At 49.0% G+C, this 23,953-nt stretch overlaps 1 protein-coding gene across 5 annotated transcripts in view; it reads right to left on the minus strand.

Moving 5' to 3' along the window:
* The window catches only part of PAX5 (paired box 5), a 210,517-nt gene that overhangs the window by 87,989 nt on the left and 98,575 nt on the right, over positions 1–23,953 (minus strand). For all 5 annotated transcript variants that reach the window (XM_003122019.6, XM_021066090.1, XM_021066095.1 and 2 more), the window contains one exon: positions 7,950–8,079. In XM_003122019.6, the coding sequence (XP_003122067.3) occupies positions 7,950–8,079 (130 nt within the window). The remainder of the gene's footprint in view (positions 1–7,949; positions 8,080–23,953) is intronic.

A 23,953-nucleotide genomic window follows, 5' to 3' on the forward strand; every position in this document is an offset into this window, starting at 1 on the left:
AGGGAGTTCTATCTTGGGGCCCATTTTACATATGCGGACATTGGGCATGGAGGCTAATAACTTGCCCAGGGTCATGCAGCTAGAATAGTGAAGCTGAGCTTCAAGGCCAGCCAGTCTGGCTTTGCTGCTGACATTCTCGATTATATGTTAAAAGACATGCCTTCTGGAAATTTAAACCGGGGTTTTTAAAAATCCATCCCACCACATATTGGCAGCAGGCGGCAGAGGCCAGAGCCCTGGGTGAGCCCCAGGTCTAGCTCTAGCTCACTGGATGTGGCCTTGAGCAGGTCACCTCCCCCTTTGAAGCTGGGTCTCTCCAGCTATGAAGTGAGCAGTTGCACCGCAGGACCCTCCCACCCTGCCCATCTGTGGCCAGGATATGTGCCCTGAAGGAGGCGGGGAAGAGCCAACATTGGATCCTGAACCCTCCAAATCCCCGTTCTTGCCCGCCCCACACGCAGACACCCTCTTAGTGCCTCTCAAGCCCTCCTCCCTCGTGGTCTATGTCCTCACAATGGTCAAAGGAGAGAGGCAGGGCAGGACTCTCATCCTCCTTTCACAGAAAGGTAAACTGAGGCTCAGAGAGGACAATCTAGTTCCTTAAGGATACAACAGGTGGCAAAGTCAAGGCTTAAACCTGTTCCCCTGATTCCTGTGTCCAGTGCTCTCTCCTTCTGCCCTCAGCTGGTGCTTAGATGAAAAAAGCAGAAGAAGGCGGACTTTTGCTCAAGGACCAAGTTTGATGATACTGAGGCTCCAAACACTGAGCCAGGCAGATACCAGCAAGTTGGAGCTGGTGGTCTCAGCGACTCGGCAGCCATCTGTCTGTCTCTGTGGTGCTCATTCACTGCCCCGTGCTGCTTAGAGAGGACAGTGCCCAGGAGACGCTCTGTGCCATCCACCAGGGAGGTGTTTCCCAACGTTGTTTAACCAGAAAAAGCCTCCCTCAGTCTCCTCCTGCCATTCCAACCTGCTGATGCAAAGAGACGGTCCTCAGGGGAAGGGGCCAGCAAGGGCACAGGCTGGCCCTGTTCCTTTGTTCTTCCAGGCAAAGGGTCAGGTGGTCAAGACTGCCAGGTCCCTCCGTGACATCCACCTGCTGTCCTCCCTGGCGGGGAGACAGAGTGGCTGCCCCATCCACAAGCCTGTGGCCCAGGGACACACCTGCAGGTAATTAGTCCCAACTGGAACTGGTCCAAGCTGCTGACGATACAGGAATGAGCTGGCCAGTCACTGCTTTGCAAACGATGAGCAGTTTCTAAACCGGGGCCTTGGCTGGCAAGACCGGGGGTTAACTTAATATTTAACTGACATATAAATGATGGAGAGACATGGACTCATTCTCTGATGAGATTGTCCCTGAGCAACTGGGAGTGTGAGGGCTGGGGTGGAGCAGTAAAGACCACGACTGCCTCCTAGACCCCACGAGTGCCTACTGCACTCCAGGCTTTGGGAGGGAGGAAGAGGGTGGGAGTGGGACTGAAAGACCCGAGCTCTTCCATGAAGAGTTCAGAACTGTGTCAACACATCCACCATGAGCCCTGGTGGAATTAACTTAATGCCTCATGGTGACACGGAGGCCCACCCTAACAGCACTTGGGGGCATTCCTTGAAGGTGTTCTAAGCATTCCGTGGGGTCATCAACTGCCCCCTAGAGGGTGTTTTGAAAATTTGTGGGGGCTTTTATGATGGACGGGCGATATTGGCTTGAGGTGGAAGAGTCCCACGCCATGAAGACTCTTCCTTCATCTTGCACCATTGTCATGTCTGGCCAAACATGCACGTAGGTGAAAAAGTCTGCTTATAATTATTTAAATTTAGAACAGAACTTCATTTCCATATAAATGTGAAGCTGCAGTTTCCATGGTCTTAATACACACTGAATGTTCTTGGAATGCAACCACTGTGTAAATGGAGCAAAGCTCATACTTTGTTTTACTTGGAACTTTGCCAAGAGTTGCTCACCTGTTCATAAAATCCGAATTGCAGTGTGTCAAACGCAGTAAAGCTGCATTCAGGACCACTGGCTTCATGGTGATTCTGTGCACAGGGCAAGCCCTCACAACTCCATTATGTCTTGCAGTTTTTTTTTTGTTTTTTGTTTTTTTTTTTTTTGTCTTTTTGCCTTTTCCAGGGCCGCTTCTGTGGCATATGGAGGTTCCCAGGCTAGGGGTCTAATTGGAGCTGTAGCCACCACCTACGCCAGAGCCACAGCAACACGGGATCCAAGCCACGTCTGCAACCTACACCACAGCTCATGGCAATGCAGGATTCTTAACCCACTGAGCAAGGCCAGGGATCGAACCAACAACCTCATGGTTCCTAGTCAGATTCATTAACCACTGAGCCACGACGGGGCAGTTTTAACACGGAGAGTATTTACTTATTAAAGTACAAGCCTTTAATTATAAACGACTTTACTTTTGGTTCTCCTTTATCTCAGAATTAGGCATTATTTTGATTTTATTTGAAGTTAGGAGATATATATATATATTTGGCTTTTTAGGGCTGCACCTATGGCATATGGAGGGTCCCAGGCTAGGGGTCTAATCGGAGCTGTAGCCGCCGGCCTACACCAGAGCCACAGCAACACGGGATCCAAGCCGATTCTGCAACCTACACCACAGCTCACAGCAACTCTGGATCCTTAACCCACTGAGCAAGGCCAGGGATCAAACCCGCAACCTCATGGTTCCTAGTCGGATTCGTTTCCGCTGCGCCACGACGGGAACTCCAGAAGTTAGATTATATTTTTTATGAACCTAAATTTGGGAGAGTAAAGGGGTACTGTAAATATCTGTTATCCCCACGGGACACTGGATGGGACTGAGCAGAGAAGCCGTTGTCAACATAGCACCACAGCGTCTCATAAAGCAGGGGAAAGGGCTGGGGATCTTCTCCTACTGAATCCTCATCTGTGCGCATCTGATCTACATGTGTCCATGCCTCTATGTGGAGGCCCTTTACTTTTCGTACTAACGGGATCAGACCAAACATACTCTCCTATAAGCCGTTTATTTACTTGAGTATATCTTAAACATTTATTCATGTTAGCACATGAAGAGAGCTCTACTTTATTCTTTTTAATGGTTGCAAAGTAATTTATTGTGTGAAGGAGCCATAATTTATTTAACCAGCTCTTATGGGTAAACATGGAGTTTTTTCCATTTGTTTGTCATTATAAATAAGTCTGTCATTATTACACAGGTTTAGGTATCACTGTGCATCCGTGTGACTATACCTATGGAATAAAGTACATATAGAAGTTCTAGGTTAGCAAGTAGGTAGGTCTAAAATTTTGATCGATATTGACAAATTTCTTCCCCAGAAAGACTGCACTGACTTGAGCTCCAATAACAGGGTATGGAAGTATCTGTTTCTCATATCCTAACACTAGGCCTCAAGAAACATTTTCCATCTTTAAGAAGCTAATGGGTTTTATTCAAATGCTTCATTATTGTTTTAATTTGTAGTTTTTATTTTATTTATTTTTACCTTTTAAGGCTGCACCCAAGGCATATGGAGGTTCCTAGGCTAGGGGTCTAATCGGAGCTGTAACTGCTGGCCTACACCACAGCCACAGCAATGTCAGATCCAAGCCGTGCCTGTGACCTACACCACAGCTCAAGGCAACCCTTAACCCTCTGAGCGAGGCCAGGGTTTGTTTCCGCTGCACCACAACGGGAACTACGTAGTTTGTAGTTTTAAAATTATGAGTCGGGTGCATATCTTTTCATATGCCATTGGACGTCTGAATTTTTCCTGTTCATTCTTCCTTACCTTTTATCCTTTTTTTTTTTCTTATTCATTTTTAAAAAGCTCTTTATATATTAAGGAAATTAACTTTTCATCATCTGCGTTCCTTTTTTTTTAAATTTTGTTCTTTATCTTTTGGGTATTTTTACTTACGTTAAAATATTTATATCCTTTCTCTTTGTCCTTTGAACTTGGAAAAGATTTTAAAAGCCCTTCCCCATTCTAAGGTTATTTAAAAATTTTCCCTTGTGCTTTCTTTTTTCTAGTTTTATTATGGTTTCATTCTTTAAAGTTAAAAAAAAAATTTTTTTTGTCGTTTTGCTATTTCTTGGGCCGCTCCCACGGCATATGGAAGTTCCCAGGCTAGGGGTCCAATCGGAGATGTAGCCACCAGCCTACGCCAGAGCCACAGCAACACGGGATCCGAGCTGTGTCTGCAACCTACACCACAGCTCACGGCAACGCCAGATCCTTAACCCACTGAGCAAGGCCAGAGATTGAACCCGCAACCTCATGGTTCCTAGTCGGATTCGTTAACCACTGCGCCACAACGGGAACTCCAAAGTTAAAATTTTGATCAACCTGGAATTTATTTTGAGATAGAGGGTGAGGTATGGATCCAACAGGCCCAACTGTCCCCAAAGCATTAACTGAATGATTTATCTTTTCTCCAATGATTTGAAATGTTCCATCTATAAAGAGCCACATATATTGGGATCTATTGCTAAATTCTCTCTGTTCCTTTTGTCTGTTTACTTCACTTTCAGTAAAAACAGTTTTAATTATTGTAGCTTTATCATAGCATTTAAAAATATCCTGTGTTGTACTCATTTCTTTATTTCAGAATTTTTCTAGCTACCTTTAAATGTTTATCTAGTATTTAGTGTCATTTTGATAAGTTAAAAAAATCTGTTGGTATTTTGATTGGAAATAGTTATTCACAGCTTGGGCGAACAGACATCTTCAGGATATTGTGTCTTCCTATCCAAAAATAAGCTCTGTCTCTCCATTTATTCTTTTATGTCCCTTAGAAGAGTTTTAACATTAAGCTTATTTATTCCTCAGCATTTTTTTTTGGTGCTATTGTTAATGTTTTCCCCTATTATTTTTCTAGCTAGCTATTGTTTACTTACAAGAAAGCCAGTGCTTATATTTATAATACTATATAAATATTATATATTTATAATTAGAATAATTTTAATATTTCAACATTAATCATAATTCTGATTATGAGAGGTCTGAGATATTTATATTCTTTTTCTACTCTTTCATGTGACTTTAAAATACATCAAAATACAAACAAGTCTTTGGTCAAGGATTTACCTGAAAACCCAGCTCACATTCTGACTTGCCTTCTGCAGACCCTTAGACAGCTAAACCACCCAGCTGGCTTTTAGCATCGACTTTCTGGATCAAAGGTATCTAACTCAAATTCTTTCCACGTTAGGCTTGTAAGACAATGAGAGAGCAGGTGGGTGGGGGTCTGTCTTGAGAAGCCACTGCCCCTAAGCGCCCGCCCACCACAACCATGTGGGAATACAGCCCAGTGTGGCCAGATCTTCTGAATTTTCCAGGGAAGCCAAAGATCCAGCATTAAAAAAATTTTAATGTTGACTCACATTTATAAAAAGTCCTGTGTGGGCCTGACTAACTATATCTGTAGGTTAGATTTGCCCTTTGGGCCTCAGGCCACCAGTTTGCCACATCGGCAGATAAGAATCTCAGAAATGCAACCACGGCCTCAACATTTACTGGATTACTTTCCATCGACGGATTGGTGAGATGATAGTATCTTTTAGTGATCTACTTAAACCCACACACCCAATCCCAACAACAAACCCTCTATCTGTAAAGCAGTCCCCTAAAGGACCTCATTTGATCATTACAAGAGCCCTGAGCAACCAGGACCATTTTATAGATGGAAAAACCAAGGCTCAGAGATGCAGTCAAAGGCATAGCCAGGAAGTGACAACACCAGGATTAGATCACCTATGCAGTCGGGTGGCCTACTGTGCCGGCCTGGTGTTCAGGTTCACCTGTGCTGCTCACAGGCCGTGACCGCTACCTGATTGCCCCAGGGCTCAGGTTCCTTGTCACAAACTGGATGTGACTCAACAGTGCCCACCTCCCAGGGTTCTCCTAAGGGTAAAACAAGTTCACCTAGCAGAGTGTCTGGTACTCGTCAACTACTGGATAAAGTGACTTACTACTATTATTAATTAACTAGTCCAGGCTTCTTTCCAGTCTACCATCCCCACCTTCCTAATTATCTGTAGTTCCTTGAAGAGCATAAGGCCCCAGGAGACTGATGGGCAGCTCAACTCTCCCTCTTCCCCCTTATCTTGGGCAAGGCATGGCCCCTCCCTGACACTTGGTTTCTGCATCTGTGAAATGAGGGTGTTATCACAGGTCTCATCAGAGACCCCATGACACCAGGGCAGAGGATTCACGGGACACCTAGGATGTTAGCAAAAGTTTGTCCGACTGAGGCTCCTGCTCCCACCCCGATCCTTGCCCTGTTGCTACCCCTCCCCACCTGCAGCCTCAGCTGCCCTCCAGGCTCTCGCCCCATCTCAGGTAGACAGGGGACCAACTCACTGTCACCTCTTAACTGAGCCTCACGTGGTGCCTGTATCTGCAAACAGACCCTGGCTACTCTTGCCTGATCCCCAGGAGCTCCAGTCTGAGAGCTAGGCCCTCCCAGCCTTGGGGCCTACCTGAGGCTGGGGGAGAGCCTGTCTCGCCTCGCCTGGCCCTTCCCTAAAGTTCCGATCTAAATTCAGCCCCGATGTAACTACAATCCACTCCCATTTCTAGGAACGCTTTGCCTCTGTCACTACTTCCTGTGTCTTGCCTACCAGCCTATAGCAACATCCTGCTGCCTCAGGCTGGACCTCAAGGCTCTGGCCCAGGTGCCACGCTCAGCCCCCCACCATCTGTCCGTTCAGTATCAAAGGCTGCCTCCAGCCTGCCAGGTCGGACAACCTCCCTGAGCAGGTGGCTGAGTCTGTCCGTCCATTATCCCAGGGCTGCTGGAGCAGAGAGGGGCGTCTGCCTGTCCCACCCTCCCAGTCCAGCGCCTTCACAGCAGTGAGCCTAAGAGTGATCAGCCACCACGGAGGGCTCCGAGAGGAGTCATCATAGCAACATGTATTGGGTGGTTGCTGCGAGCTAGACCAGAGTCTAAGCACCTTATACGTTTGCAGCATTAAATCTCACAGCAACACTGCAGGGTAGGCATTATCAGCGTTTTACAGATTAAAACTCCACAGCCCAGAATTCTTACATAACTTACCCAAGAGGGCACAGCTAGTCAATGGCAAGTGCAAATCCCACAATGTACCTAAAGGGCCCAAACTCTTCCCCGTCACACGGATGGCTAAAGCGCCTTGCCTTCCAGAAAGGCAGCCTAAACCTCCTGGCCGTCCCAACTCCACCTCTGCTTGGAAATCCAAAACTCCTGGTGATAATCTGCCAGGAATCCCACTCATCCTCAAGGCAGATGCCAACCAGGGCTACCTTTCTCCTGAAATGGCTCAATCCCAGACCTCTGAGCCCTCGGCCCCATCCAGAAGGGACCCAAAATCATCCAGTCCCCGTGACACAAGGCTTCCAACTACCCCTCCCCACCCATTGTCCATTTGCCATTTGCTCTCCTCTGGCTTTTTTTTTTTTTTTCTCATCTTTTTGCCTTTTCTAAAGCCGCTCCCACAGCATATGGAGATTCCCACGCTAAGGGTCTAATCAGAGCTGTAGCTGCCCGCTTACGCCAGAGCCACAGCAACGCAGGACCCAAGCCACGTCTGCAACCCACACCACAGCTCATGGCAACGCCAGATCCTTAACCCACTGAGCAAGCCCAGGGATCGAACCCACAACCTCATGGTTCCTAGTCGGATTCACCAACCACTGCGCCACGACGGTAACCCCAGCTTTCCTCTGGCTTTATCAAAGCATCTACAGCCACGTCGCATGGAAGCCACAACATTGCTCCTGGCCCCAGCAATCCCCTGCCTGACCTGTTCCAGGACATCATAACCTCCTTAAAACAAAGATGGCCTGTCAAGTCCAAAAGCACCAAGAAGCCATTCTCCTCATCACACACACATGCTTTCTTGCTTTCTTCCTCTCTCTCGCACTCTCTGTCCCTCTCTCTCACCCCACCATTCACCTCCATACCCAAGTGCCCTCACCTGTCACAATGGGGTAGGACTGCGGCCCAGGCACGCTGCTCCCAATGTCGGCAGGGGTGGGGCTGGTCAGGTTGGCCTTCATGTCATCTAGCCCTCCAGCCAGCGAGGCCATGGTGGAATAATCAGCAGTCTGGAAGAGGAAACAAGACAGACATCTCAGCATCGAGATTCCAAAGCACCCCAGCCAAATGCCACCGCCACGTTCTATTTCAGCCAGCCGGCCCTTGTCAGTGCCAAGGTCCCCAGGGGGTGCATGGACCCCCAGTATTGAAAGGGCAGATTCGGCTCGACAGAACACGACAAGTATCCAGAGTCAGCAAGTCTCCCCAGGTGAAGAGGTGGACAAGATTCAGTGCAGCTTCGCAAGAATTCACACCTACTTCTCTGTGGCCTGCAGGTTCCCCTTAGCCAGCCCCAGCCAGCCGGAGACACGCATCCTCCTCCAGGCAAGGAGGGAGACATCCATAACCAAAAACAAGGCAGAAATAAGAGTCTCGTAGCCAAGAGGCTGGCTGAGAGAAAGGTGTCTGATTTCTGTGCTCTTAAGTTATACATGGATGGAGTTCCCACCATGGTTCGGCAGAAGCGAATCCGACGAGGAACCATGAGATTGTGGGTTCGATCTCTGGCCTCACTCAGTGGATTAAGGATCTGGCGTTGCCATGAGCTTCGATGTAGGTCACAGACGTGGCTCGGATCTGGCGTGGCTATGGCTGTGGCATAGGCTGGTGGCTAAAGCTCCAATTAGACCCCTAGCCTAGGAATCTCCATATGCCGCGGGTGGGGCCCTCAAAAGACAAAAGGGGAAAAAAAAAAACTATAGATGGAGAATCAAGGGTTAAAGGGAATTTGGGCCAGTATCCAGTCCAAATCCTCATTTCACAGATGAATAAACTAAGACCCAAGGGAAGAGGGGGTCTTTGCTCAGAATCAACAGGGGATGGGCCCACCATCAACTCTCACCCTAAAGTTAATACATCAAAGAAAACAAGTCACAGTTGGCACAGTTGGCAGGTGTTTTGAATTCTGGAAGCAGGAAAACACCTGCATGCTGAAAACTGTGGGGTACATACATCTGATTTACCAAGTCCACACCAACCATGTGCATTTGGCCCATGAGTCATGCTCCTTTCTTTACGCCAGTTTGGGAAATCAGAGTTTGTGATGGGGCATTTCCTTGGCATCCAAACCACTGTCAGAACGGTCTCCAGGGAAGGCTGCAAAGCTGCCCACCTGGGGAGTTCCCGTCATGGCTCAGTGGTTAACAAACCCAATTAGGATCCATGAGGATGCAGGTTTGATCCCTGGCATCGCTCAGTGGGTCAAGGATCTGGCATCGCCGTGAGCTGTGGTGTAAGTCGCAGCTCAGATCCTGCATTGCTGTGGCTGTGGTGTAGCCTGGCAGCTGTAGCTCTGATTGGACCCCTAGCCTGGGAAACTCCATATGCCATGGGTGCAGTCCTAAAAAAGCAAACAAAACAAAACAAAACAAAAAATGCCCCACCTGGGTCTTCCCACTCAAGGACAAACTATAGTATAAGCATGAGTGACAGGTCTCTTCCTCCCACCCCCCACCCCCAGGCATGTCTTCAGGTTAAGAAAATCTTTACAAACACAGAAGCCAAAGAATTTGGTTGTGCCAAGCTCTGGCGTGGGGTGCTTCCTCCAGGATCCTGGCACTGGCAATGGCGGACTCATTCCTGTCTGTCCAGGGTTACATCCTAGGCAGACAGGGATGGGGAAGCAGTCTTCTGAAAGGAGTTTGCAGACACCCTGGGTAGGATGACAAGAACTGAGTCACTGGGAGGGAAACCAGAGGAGCCACCAGCTAAGTCGCAGGCAGAGGGGACTCAGACACATGCCTGGCACTTGTCTCTGCAAATGAATTAGCAAGTACGTCCAGGGAGCTCAGATACCAAACAGGGTGAATGGCAGCCATGGGTCCAGGAGGTACCAGAGGCCCAGGTACCCTGAGATGGATTCTGGCCCAGAGCTTCTGGGGCTCTCCACCCGTCCCCAGCAGAGGCCGATTCTGAAACATGCAGAGAAGAGCACAGACCCAAAGCCAGTCTGGCTTCTAGGGGAGAAGGACAAGAGAGGGGACAGGCCTCCCTGACATCAGGAATCACTATAAAGCTGCAGTAATTAAGACAGTGTGGGACTGGCATAGGCACAGATAAATAGACCAATGAAACAGAATGAGTCCAGAAACTGATCCATGCATATATGGAACCTTGATATATGAGAGAGGTGATGTACAAATCAGCAGGGAGGGATGGACTCTAATAAACAGTGTGGGGTAGCTAGTTATCCATTCAGAAACAAGGGGGGAAAAGAAATTGGATCTTTACTTTACAGCAGACACAAAAATCAATTCCAGGTGGATGAGAGACCTAAATGTGAAAGGCAAAGGCATCTAACGTGGTCAGCTCTAGGTCCAGCCAAAAATACAGCCAAAAATCCTTAGGCACAAGTCTGCCCCTCATGCAAAATGCAAGGAGCCGCCCTGGGGTGCTCACACAGGCATCCTGGTCAATGTGGGGACAGTCGTGGTTCCTGGTCAACCGGCTGCCCTGCTTCAATTCATCCTCCTCCAGGAAGTCCTTCCTGACTACCATTCCCCAGGAGGTGGGAGGCAGGAGGCCTGCCTTCACTCAGCTGGTTCCACCAAGTCGTATTAGGACAGTAAGAACCATAGTCTTGGAGTTCCCTTTGTCGTTGTCCCGTGGTTAACAAATCCAACTAGGAACCATGAGGTTGCGGGTTCAATCCGCGCCCTTGCTCAGTGGGTTAACGATCCGGCATTGCCATGAGCTGTGGTGTAGGTTGCAGATGTGGCTCGGATCTGGTGTTGATGTGGCTCTGTCATAGGCCGGCAGCTACAGCTCCGATTAGACCCCTAGCCTGGGAACCTCCATATGCCGCGGGAGCGGCCCTAGAAAAGGCAAAAAGACAAAAAAAATAATAATCATCATAATCTTCATCACTGCGTCAAAGCTCCCATTTACGGATCTCTTCCTCTGGGTCAGGAGCTCTACCTATATTACCCCATTTAATCCTCACAATCCCCCCATGTAGCAGGGTCTATGTCATCCCTACGTTACAGATGAAGCAACTGAGACGCCTACGAGAGAGGGGAGGTGGCTTGCCTGACGTCTCACGGCTTCTAGGTGCCCAAGCCAGGATGCAAACCTGGGTCCATCTGACTCCAAAGTCTTGACAACTTCCTTAATGATTTTCAGACTGTGTCCTAACCCTTGAACAGCTATGAAATCAATCGCTCGGACCAACCCTTTAAAAGTTGAAACGAGAACGGACGAGAACAGAAAATATCCAAGACTCTCACACACAGAGCAAGGCCTGTTTCATCCATCTTCGTTTCCATATAAGTGGATATGTGTGTACTAGGTGGAGATGACAATATATTTCTTGCTATATGTCACACCCGGCAGAGTCCTTACGCCAGGCAGCAGGGAGTTATTGGGAAAAGGTCACTGTCTAGACTTTATCCATTGCAGAATGGGACCTGGTCATAACGTGAGCCCCCTAATTTGCTAAAACCAAATCAGGAAGTAAAGCTCATGAGAATTTCCTCCTTCAGTGCACTGCCGTGTGAAAAAACAGGAGGTCAAAACATCTCTGTGAAGGTCCCTGGGGTTTCTGGGATCCCAGAGGGGGGCAGGGGTGGGTGGGCAGTGCCTCCTATTTTTCTGTGTTCCCAAGTATCCCAGTGGGGGCCTGAGCAGAATGGATGTTTAGTGTTTATTGAGCTTTTCTTGTGTGCACAATAGCATGTGAAGATCACACATGCTCTCTGACCTTCATTTGCAAACCCCAAGGGAAAAGACACCAGCCCTGAAGCTCCATCTCCGAGGGACAAGGGCAGAGAAGCCTTTATCTCACGGGGCAGGAAGTGGTAGGGAAAGGTTTCTTGGGGCAGGCTGTACTCATCCCCAGCCCAAGCAACCCATCACCCCCAGGCCTTGGAAGCCTGAAGGAAGGCTTAGAAGTGAGAAGACAGGAGTGATCCAAAAACAGAGCATGTGCCAAGAGTTGCAGGATGGGCAAGTAGAAGAAGTTGAGAGGAAAAAGCAGACAACCCGGATTTTGACTCTGAAGAGCTTAAACAAGGAACACTTGGGTGAACAAATGAATGGGTGACCCTTATCCTCAGGACAGCCAGGCAGGATCTCAGCCAAGAGTAGCAACCCGGCACCCCTCCTCCTCCACTGACAGGCCTGCACCTTCCTAGACTCCAGCCTAGGCAGCTGGCTCTGCAAGGGAAAGCCTCTCTTTTCCAAGAAAGCACAGCCAACCTGGGTTTAAGAAAATGATGGGGAGTTCCAGCTGTGAAATGGAAATGAATCCAACTAGGAACCATGAGATTTCAGGTTCGATCCCTGGCCTCACTCAGTGGGTTAAGGATTCGGCATTGCCATGAGCTGTGGTGTAGGTCGCAGAGGCAGCTCGGATCCCACATGGCTGTGGCTGTGGCATAGGCCAGTGGCTACAACTCCAATTCGACTCCTGGCCTGGGAACCTCTGTATGCCGCGGGTGCAGCCCTAAAAAGGACAAAACACACACACGAAAAAAGAAAACGATGGGCAGGTGGCCAATTCTAACTCATTTAATGTCCAGATGGAGGGGACATTTGCTATTTGATTTTGTTTTAGCCAATAAATTCAGTATCAAAGTTGGTCTAGTCACTTCAACAGTTGGGTTTGAATCATCTTTTCAAGGTGTGAAATCGAGCTGTGTTACACCTGCAGTGGGAGGTCCAAAAATCCAGTCCCCTAACTGCCCATGGTTGCCAGAAGGTAAAGTGAACTTACCTAAAGAACTGGGGCTCGAGGGACAGCTGGATTCACAAACCAGCCCCCCACTCCCTTTGCCATTGATGTCTCCACCATCACCATCCCTCAGGGCAGATCTGGAGCCCAATCCCTCTCTCTCTCTCTTTTTTTTTTTTTTTTTTTTTTTTTTGTCTTTCTGGGGCCACACTTGTGGACTCTGGAAACTCCCAGGCTAGGGGTCCAATCGCAGCCGTAGGTGCCCGCTGACACTACAGCCACAGCAACACCAGATCTGAGCCACATTCGTGACACCTCATCCCTAACCCACTGAGTGAGGCCAGGGATCGAACCCACATCCTCATGGATACTACTGGGTTTCAATATTGCTGAGCCATGACAGGAAGTCCCCCAATCCCTCTCTCTTTTTTTTCTTTTTTTTTTCTTTTTTTTTTTTTTTTTTTTGGTGGGATTCACAGCTCTTGCTCTGCTCCTGCATGAGCCAGGGGAGGCTGTCCTTTCATTTGGTGTGTAATTATTCTCTAGTTTCTCTTCACTGTCTGTCCCTCTGAGCTGCCTGTGATTTTTTAAAGACAACTGCATTCTCCTCAGTCTCCTGGGTTTCCTGGAATCTCGCTCCACTGACTACTATTCCTCAGCCTCTCCAGGTACTATCCGACCTCTGCCCGGAGAGCCCAACTCAACCACTTAGAAAACTCCTACAATACTCAGCTCCAATGTCACCTCCTTGGTGCAGCCATTCTTGGGCCCCATATTCCTGCAAAGAACTCATGACTCCCTTGTCTGTGTTCCCATACTTGGTGTCATTTTGCACAGATGTCTATTGTCATACTTCCCACCACCTATAATGACTATCTCCCTCTAGGTTGCCTTGAGAGCATGGAACATGGAACAGCCTAGAGCCCCCTAAATGTTTACTGCATGAATGAATAAATGTATGGTCCAGCAGCATTTGCAACAACAGCCAAAAATTAACTGGGGAGTGTTTGAACAAGAGCACCAAATAATCCACTAACCTCCCATCTCTACTTCTCATTAAGTCAGGAGACCAGCAAATAATGTCCTTGCCTACCATGAGGTGAAGTCCCTGGGGAAGTGCCTTCATTGGTCTGCGACAGAATATCAGGCACTTGACATTGGCTAGAGGCAATAAAAAAGATAGCCATACAAAGAATTTTTTTTTTTTTGTCTTTTTAGGCCTGTATCCATGGCATATGGATGTTCCCAGGCTAGGGGTCGAATCAGAGCTATAGCTGCCAGTCTACACCACAGCCACAGCAACGCTGGATTGAAGCCATGTCTGCGACCTGCACCGCAGCTCATGGCAACGCTGGATCTTTAACCCACTCGATAAGACCAAAGATCTAACCTGTGCCCTCATGGATACTAGTCAGATTTTGTTTCTGCTGAGCCACAACAGGAACTCCCAAAGAACGTTTTTCCAAAAAAAAATTTCTGGGCGCTCCCTTGTGGTGCAGTGGGTTAAGGATCTGTCATTGTCACTACAGTGGCTTGGGTTGTTGCTGGGGGATGGGTTTGATCCCTGGCCCAGGAACTTCCACATGCCGCAAGTACAGCCAAGAAAACAAACCTCTGAAGACATGCCCATTAGAATATTCAAATTCCGTGTCAATATCTCCTACAATTCACTACCAGGAAAAAAAAAAAAAACGTTTTCTCTCCTGACAAATGGTTACTTTGCCTCAGAATGAACAACAGGAACATTAGAAACCACTATAAATCCCTCTTTGCCTTGGTTGCCAGGAAGCTCAATCAAATTCAGTGTTCAATCATTGCAACCACATCATGGCTGGCATCTCTTGCAACGATCTTACTCTTTTATGTGCATAATTTCTTAACTTTTTTCAGCCTTAACTAACTTTGATATATGTTTATTTTGTAGGACACTTCAAGTCCTTTGTGAAAACCTGAAAATGGGACTTGAAAATGGGAGAGGTAGAAAGAATGACAGAGAAAGAAAGAGGAGAGGGAAGATCAGGAGAGAGAAAGATAAGAGAGAACCCATTATTGGTGCCTCTTTTCCTGGTAACAGTGGCATCTCTTTCCATATCTCATTGCTGAGAAGCCAATGGCTGAATGGGGCTGTATGATGCACCTATGCCTTTGGGAACATAGCCTCCCCTCCTCCCTTCATTGGACCTCCAGCCACCGACAGCCACAGGCAACAGCTGTGTTCTATATCCTTACTTCTTCAAGCTCTCAGAGTTCTTTCTGAAGATGTCATTTTGGGATCCTGCTCCCTTCCCATCAGGGCCCCCTGGTGCTGTCCTTGACTGTGACCCAGGAAGAGAAATGAACAGCAATTCACAAATCGTCCACTCCAATATAACCAATTGGGATAAAACTTCTCTGCCTACTGCCACAGACTCCTGGGAGGCCTCAAGGTCAAGCCCACCAGGTGGGCACACCCTCCTCGCAGACACCAGGCTCCAGATGACAGACTGTCTTGTACTCTCGAATGTCTGAACTAGAAGGATGCTCAGGGTCATTTTCTCAACCTGGAAAAACTGAGCTACAGGGAGGGGAATGGATTTCCTTAGCTAACTTTTATCTGCATCACTTACGGCCACTGACCCCATGGAGGAAAGAACAGTGAACTGGGAGCAATAACACAGGGTTCCTGCCCCAACTCTGCCTCTTTCTCCCCTGTGTGACCTCAGGCAGGCCGGGCCAGCTCTCTGAGCCCCATTTTCCTCATTAATAAAACGCGCTTGAATCTAACTCCTTGCTGCCTGCCTGCCGGGGCGACTAGAGGATCTGAAGGATAAACAGCAGGATTGCATTTCAGAAACTAAGTAGCACGCTGGGGCAAGGAATCCCACGAGGGACTCGAGGAGGCACGTGCCCCAGGAAAATGGGTGCTGGGTGTCATTTGGGTCCCTAGGAAATTACCTGGAAAAGCACTGCCTGGGGCTGCACCAAGTATTGTCTCATCAGCACGGGGCACCACTGCCATAGCATGGAGGAGAAAAGAAACACAGACACGTGAGAAGGAGGGCAGCACGAAGGAGGGCTGTGCAGGGGGCAGGCTGCAGGGCTGGCTGCCTCCAATGGCCACCTGGGGCCACAAGGCTTCCCCATCACCTGCCGAGCTCCTCCTGGTTCACCTCCAGGCCTCAGGTGGCCCTCAGGAGCTAGACCAGAGCCAGGCCAACCACTCTCATCCTGAGGGACCAGACACCTGCCCACCTACACACCTACCCAGAGGAGGACAGAAGCTAGAACAGGGGAGGCATATCCTCAAGGCCTGGCCTGATGACTTGAGATTGAGGGGACAGAGGGGTTTGGATGCCTGAGGCAGCGGGTGGGATGGGAGCCCGGGGGTAGGTCTCCTGCTTCGCTGGCCTCTGCTTCCCCGTCTGTCTGAAAATTGGCACTTGATCTCTAAGTCCCCTTCCATGGCTGATGCTCTTTGCCTCTATAACTGACCATGGGACAAAGTATGGATTCCCTATCCACCAGATGAATTCCAAGGAAGAGGAGTGAGATGGAGGAGGATCCTATATATTAGGGGACACTTAGAGATGCATCAATTGACGGCAATATGGACCCTGATTCCAACAAACAAACTGCAAAAAAAAAAAAAAAAAAAAAAAAAAACTTACAGCATGTAATGAAACAACTGGAAATGTAAACATCAATTGGGTATCTGATGACATGGTAGGATGGACTGACTTTTTAGGTGTGATAACGGTATCATGGATCATGGGCATGCTTTTTAAGGCCTCATCTTTTATTTTATTTTATTGCTATTTTTTTAGGGCCACATCTGCAGCATACGGAAATTCTCAGGCTAGGGGTCAGATCAGAACGGTAGCTGCCGGCCTACACCACAGTCACAGCAACGTGGGATCCAAGCCACGTCTGCAAATTACACCACAGCTCACAGCAACACCAGATGTTTAACCCACTGAATGAGGCCAGGAATCGAACCCGAGTTCTCATGGACACTAATCTGATTCATTTCTGCTGTGCCACGATAGGAACTCTCTAAGATCTCATGTTTTAAAGAGCCATTCTAAAATATTTACAAATAAAGTGATGTGATGTCCAGAGTTTGCTTCGAAATAGTGTGGTTAACCAAATGTGATGTATCCATGTGATAGAATACTAGCCAACAATAAGAAAAAATAAGGTACTGATGCATGTTGCAACATGGGTGAACCCCAAAAGCATGCTGGTTGAAAGAAGCCAGATATAAATGGAATGTCCAGAACCAGCAAATCTACAGACAGAAAGCGGAACAGGAGTGGGCTGGGGCTGGGGTTGAGGGAAGATGAACTGCAAACCCACACAAGGGATCTTTTTGGAGGGATAGACCTGTTCCAGAAGTGGACTGTGGTGTTGGTAGTACAAGTCTATAAATCACTGACTTATCTACTTCAGATGAGAGAATTTTACGGTATCAAAATTATACTTCAATGAAGTTTGTTAAGGAAAAAAGTGGAATGGGGATGCTATCAATGGAACAAGGTGAGGGGGTTCCCGACGTGGCGCAGCGGTTAACGAATCCGACTAGGAACCATAAGGTTGCGGGTTCGATCCCTGGCCTTGCTCAGTGGGTTAAGGATCCGGCGTTGCCATGAGTTGTGGTGTAGGTCGCAGACGCGGCTCGGATATGGCATTGCTGTGGTTGTGGTTTAGGCCGGTGGCTACAGCTCCGATTCGACCCCTAGCCTGGGAACCTCCACATGCCGTGGGAACGGCCCTAGAAAAGGGGGGAAAAAGAAAAAAGAAAAAAAAAAGAAACAAGGCGAGCTGGGGGTCAGTGATTGTTGAATCTGGGTGATGGGAGCTCAGAGGTTGATTAGACTACTCCATCTACTTTTGAAACTCTCCATAATTAAATCAAAAGGCCCAAACAGCACATATTTGGCTCCTGGTACCACTTGCCAGCAGCATCTGTGGTCCAGCAGATACCTGTGGGATACTCAGAGGACCCAAGGGGCCGAGGACAGCCAGGCGTTTGCTCTCTTGAAGGTCATTATCCCTCCACCTTCAGGGATCCCATGGTTCCAAACGCAAGAACATAAGACTTCCTGTCTGCCTCGCACCCTCCACTTCGCAAAGTTCTTGCAGGTCCACTACATCCTTGGGAACCTTGAGGTGGGAGCAGATGCAGAGTTGGAGCTCAGACAGGGGAACCCAGGTGTGCCAACTCCAGGCTCTGGGCCAGGCTGTTACCCTGAAGCAGAGTTAAAATTCGAGAAGATGTTGCTGTTAGCCCTGAAGGTAAAGCCCAGACACTTAGGGTGGGACATCCTCATCTGTGAAGCGCCCCAGCCACACCCCCAACCCTATACCTCAGCTAGGGAGAGCTCTAAATCTGCAAACTAGGAGAAGCCATGTTCCCCACTTTTTCTTTTTCTTTCTTTCTTTTCTTTTTTTTTTTTTTTTTTTTTTTTTTTTTTGCTTTTCAGGGCCACATCTGCGGCATATGGAGGTTCCCAGGCTAGGGGTCTAATCCGAGCTGTAGCCACCGGCCTACACCAGAGCCACAGCAACCCTAGATCTGAGCTGCATCTGCGACCCACACCACGGCTCACAGCAACGCCAGATCCTTAACCCACCGAGCAAGGCCAGGGATCGAACCCACAACCTCATGGTTCCCAGTCAGATTCATTTCCACTGCGCCACGACGGGAGCTCCAGGTTCCTCACTTTTTCAACCTGCAAACAACACTGCATCTGTCTTGATTTCAAAGGATTAAACCTTTTGTCAGTGAACCTGGAGACCTGGCTTGGCCTTGGCCTCCCAGGCAAGCTGGGGCAGACCCCTCCCCTCTCTCAATGACTCCAGCCATCAAATGAGGGAGATGGACCAGAACCATCAGGGCCCTTCTGGCTTTGAGGCCTCACCAGAGTCTGTTGTCACCAGGTGGAATGATGTGGCTTAGCCCACACCCTCTGGGTAGTGAAGGTATTGCCTGGTAGTCATCAGGCAGGAGTGTGGTGGGCAGAAGCCCACCAGCCCTAGGGCCAGGAGGACAGGGTTCAAGACCAACACAGCCAAGTGCATGCCACAGGGAACTAGGCCAGGCACTGCGTGTTCTCCTTTCTTTTTTGCATTTGTACCTTGAGGATATGTCACCCAGTGCAGGGAGTGCTAAGAATGTCAAGTACTGAGAGCAGGCCTTTTGGTTCTCATGTTTTTAGTCCTCAGGGCTAATATCCCAATGAGTCTGTCAACACCAATATCCCAATGTGAGGCTGCAAGATGTTATCACTGCGGGAAACTGGATAAGGGTATATGGGATCCCTCTGTATTATTTCTTCCCACTGCCTGTGAAGCTACTATTATCTCAAAATAAAAAAATTTAATTTTTAAAAAAGAGTAAAAGAACAAAAACCAAGGTTTTAGCCTTCCATTCCACTCAGACAAATAAAGATGTCTCAAACTTGAAAAAGAAATGTTTGCTGGAGTTCCCGTCGTGGCGCAGTGGTTAACGAATCCAACTAGGAACTATGAGGTTGTGGGTTTGATCCCTGGCCTCGCTCAGTGGGTTAACGATCTGGCGTTGCCGTGAGCTGTGGTGTAAGTCGCAGACGCAGCTCAGATCCCGCGCTGCTGTGGCTCTGGCATAGGCCGGTGGCTACAGCTCCGATTAGACCCCTAGCCTGGGAACCTCCATATGCCGTGGGAGCGGCCCAAGAAATGGCAAAAAGACAAAAAAAAAAAAAAAAAAAGATATGTTTGCTGAATGGAGGGACTACAAATGATGCCTGCAAAAGTACTTCATAGTCTACAAAGTGCTAAAGTCACTATTGACAGAGGGGAAGAGCTGCCAAGAATTCTGAATGGTCTCCCTCTTCCAGGAAGCCCTCCTGACTTTCCCCTCTGCTCTGTTCCTAGAACCCTGAAGTGGGCATATCTCTACCACTGCACTTATTACTCTGCCTTGTCACTTAATTGTTCAGGGTTCTCATTCCCCAACGACAACGCAAAGCTCACGAAGATAGGGCTGTGGTCGCCCTCATCTTTGTGACAGCAGCTCCTGGCCCAGTGCCCAGCTCTGAACAGATGTGACATAAATGCCTGTGGAACCAAATGAGCTGGGACAGGTACTATGGCCTTGGCTCTGCCAACAGCATCAAAGGTGCTTCCCAGGGTCACTGAGAGACTAAGCGATCCCAAAGTGCTTTCATTCATCAGAAAGTACCATAGGAATGAATAAGACATGCTCGTTATTCATTTGTTTCTGCGGAACTTTGCCCATGCCTGGGTCTGCAGTGGAATCAAGGGGCTTCCAAGAAGAGATGTGCAAAGTTTAACTGACTCATTTCTCCCTCTTCTGTTTACAGCCTGCCCAGCCCCCTCCCACCCACCCCCAGACACACTCCCAGGTGGTATGGGAAAACAGGGGAGGTCCCCAGGAGGAGCCTGAACTCAGATATTGTGGTTTCTGTCCGGGAGAAACTTTTCCAGCAATGACTAATCTGGAGGGCCCCTCCCCTCCCCCAGCCACTTAGAGAATCTTAGCGAGCCCCAAATCTCAGGACCCACAGGAGCTCGGGGGGTTACAGAAGCTGATCTTTAGTTGATGCTCAAACCTCACTAGTGACTCCTCGCTGAAGAACTCACTGCTCCCGGAGGCAGCCACTCGGTGGCCACTCAGCTCTGGCGACAGCAAAGTCCTCAGGCCTCCCCCACGCTGGTCTTGAGTGTGCTCTCTGGGGCCCCAGTTCCAACAAACATCCTCCTGGGGCCCAAGAGGCTTGCTTCTGCTTTTCTTGTCATCTCATCACCTGGTTTACTCATGCTATTCTCATAGTCAACAGAGCGCTCACTCACCACAAGCTCATTAGAAATGGAAAGTGATTTTGTGTACGATTTTTTTTTATTTTATTTTTAGGGCCACACCTGCGGCATATGGAGGTTCCCAGTCGAGGGGTCAAGTCCGAGTTACAGCTGCCGGCCTGCACCACAGCCACAGCAACAGCAACACGGGATCCGAGGCACATCTGCAACCTACACCACAGCTCACAGCAACACCAGATCCTTAACCCACTGAGCAAGGCCAGGGTTCCCAGTAGGATTCGTTTCCACTGTGCCACTATGGGAACTCCTGTATATGATTTGTGTGTGTGTCTTTTTGTCTTTTCTAGGGCCGCTCCTGTGGCATATGGAGGTCCCCAGGTTAGGGGTCCCATCGGAGCTGTAGCCTCTGGCCTACACCACAGCCATAGCAACGTGGGATCCGAGCCACATCTGAGACCTACACCACAGCTCACAGCACCACTGGGTCCTTAACCCACTGAGCAAGGCCAGGGATCAAACCCACAACCTCATGGTTCCTAGTGGGATCCGTTAACCACTGAGCCATGACAGGAACTCCTGTATATGATTTTTTAAAAAGCATTCGTTTTCACCCACGCCTAACCAGTGGGCTATTTGCAAACCAGACCAATCTGTGCTTATAAACCCTCCCTGGCCTTTCACTGCCTCCAGACAATTTTGACCCAAAGCATATAGGCCCCAATCCAACTCCCAACCTACTTTTTCAACTTCAACTTGGATCTACCTACTTCCAAAACACCACCCTTGACTCCAGGTAGAGGACACGCAAACCTCTGAGTCACTCCATTCAATGCCTTTGCTCACCCTGTTTTCCGTCCTCTCCCCAACCCAGATCGCATCCTCTAAGGCCTGATTCAAATGCCATCTCCTCCTGGACGCTTTCCGTGAGTCTCTTTGGTTGAAATAAACCATCTCCTTCTCTGAAGTCCCTGGCATTTCCCCCTGCACTTTGTTTAGGACATTTGTCCTGTGCTACTTTATCCCCGTCACATGGCACCATGTCTGCTCTCCCTCTGAGATGAGGAGGCACCCACACGCAGCCTGATTTGAACCTGGGTCCCCCACCCCGTAGGCTGGGCAGGACGTGTCCTGAGTGAAGCTGAAAGACAGTAGGAGCAAAGGAATTGGGGGCCCGCTCTGAACCTCAAGAAATTTGTAAGAACAGGAAGAGAAGGCGCAGAGCATGCTGGCTCTTATTGTCCCAAAGGCAAGAGAGGAAATGACAAGGCTTGGAGCACAAGGCTCCACTTCTGGAGGATGAAAGGCGAGACCCAGCAGCCAAGGCCTCCTGAATGATAACGAGATGCAGTGGGAGGAAATCGTGTGGAAGAGGGAGGGGAGGACTCCCTGTTTCGGAGCCCTGGCGTCTGTTCAGACTCTGCCATCCAGATCCTGATGTGGAGAAGAGGAGGGAGATTTCCAAAAAAAAAGCTCCATCGTGGGGCAGCCAAATGCCACCAGCTTCTTCCGGGCAGGGGCCTGGCTGTCCCATCCTGCTAAAGGGCAGGGAGAAGGGCAGGGAGGCCCATTACTCTCAGTGGAAGGCAGGCCTCTTGGCTACCAAGGGATATACAAGGCAAGGCAACCCCTTCCTACAGTGCCTGGTCTAGGAGTGGGGACATCCCCAAATGCTCAGAGCTCACTTTCTTTCTTTTTTTTTTTTTTTTTTTTTTTGTCTTTTTGCCTTTTCTAGGGCCGCTACCACGGCATATGGAGTCGAATCGGAGCTGTAGCCACCAGCCTACACCAGAGCCACAGCAATGTGGGATTTGAGCCGCGTCTGCGACCTACACCACAGCTCATGGCAACGCCAGATCCTTAACCACTGAGCAAGGGCAGGGATCGAACCCTCAACCTCATGGTTTCTAGTCGGATTCGTTAACCACTGAGCCACAACAGGAGCTCCAGAGCTTACTTTCTTTTGGACTTATTTCCCAATGGCCAGAAGACAGAAGGGTTAACCTGGGGGCATAAAGAAATGAAGACTTGCCCCTGTGCTGCAAGATCAACAGGGTGCAGGCAAGAGGGTGAGCCCAGATGCCTCTTCCCACACCTCTGCCCTGCTCTGAGGACTGGTGACAAACACGCATGTGCTCACACTTATATACACATACTCCTCAGGCCAAAGGCCGCCTCTATGCCCCTTCTGCTCCCCAACAGAAAGAAGTTGCTGGGTGTCCCCCGCTGGCCGAGTAGGTTAAGGATCCAGCATTGTCTCTGCTGTGGCACAGGTTTGATTCCTGGCCTAGGAACATTTGCAGGCTGTGGGCATAGGGAAAAAAAAGAAAGAAACCATTTTCTAACAGGCAATATTCTGAAAGGCAAACAGGTGGCCTTGGGAAGGTGTGCCTTCTTTGTCACCAAGGTCTGCTAGAGGCAAACAAACATCGTACAAAAGACAGACGGCTAAGAAGGCTTCTTTTTCCTTGCCAGAAAAAGAAGGCTAAGAAGACCAAGCCTCCCACTGCTAATTCTGCCTCTGATTCAGACAACCCTACCAGCCTTCGCCTAAACCCTCAGACATTGAGTAAGTCAGGGGTAACTGCATTTTCTGGATGCGTAGTACACACCACTACTGCTTTAGGTGTTTTTCTGTTTTGTTTTGTTTCGCTTTATTTTAGGGCCACACCCGCAGCATATGGGGGTTCCCAGGCTAGGGGTCTAATCGAAGCTACAGCTGCCAGCCTACACCACAGCCACAGCAATGCCAGATCCATAACCCACTGAGCGAGGCCAGGGATCAAACCCACAACCTCCTGGTTCCTAGTCGGATTCATTTCTGCTGCTCCACGACAGGAACTCCTGCTTTGGGTGTTAATATGCATTAATTGAATCCTTCAATGACCCTATGGAGTAAATATTATTATCCCTGCCTTACAGATGATGAAAATGAGGCACAAGGAGCCAATAGAATGTGTCCAGGTCACCCCCCAGCAATGCAACTCCAAGCCTGAGGTCCTGAACACCGCTAGACCACCACTGTCAGCAAGCCCTTCCAGCTGCGGATGAGAAAACGGAGACAAGGGTGTGGAGTGAGCTGCACAGGGGGTGTGACACCCCCTGATCCCAAAGTCTGTGTTCTTCGCCATGACCCCACAGTGCCTCACTCCATAGTGCTCACGGGGACACACAGGGCCCAGGAAGGGGAGGCTTGCTGCGAGGCCGGGAGCACCTGCACAGGCTTCACCACCTCCTCAGACCCTCCGCCTGCTCCCAACCCTCCGCCTGGAACAAGTCCATCCCTCCTCCCTGAGTGCCCTTTCCCTTCCTCGCCTCCCATCCCTGTCTAGCTGCCCCTTCACGTCCTGGCTCAAGGGGGACCTCCAGGATGAAGGTATTAATATCATCCTTTATTCTTCCCACTTAGTCTCAGA

The sequence above is a fragment of the Sus scrofa genome, chromosome 1, assembly GCF_000003025.6.
Source record: "Sus scrofa isolate TJ Tabasco breed Duroc chromosome 1, Sscrofa11.1, whole genome shotgun sequence".
Classification (NCBI taxonomy): domain Eukaryota; kingdom Metazoa; phylum Chordata; class Mammalia; order Artiodactyla; family Suidae; genus Sus; species Sus scrofa.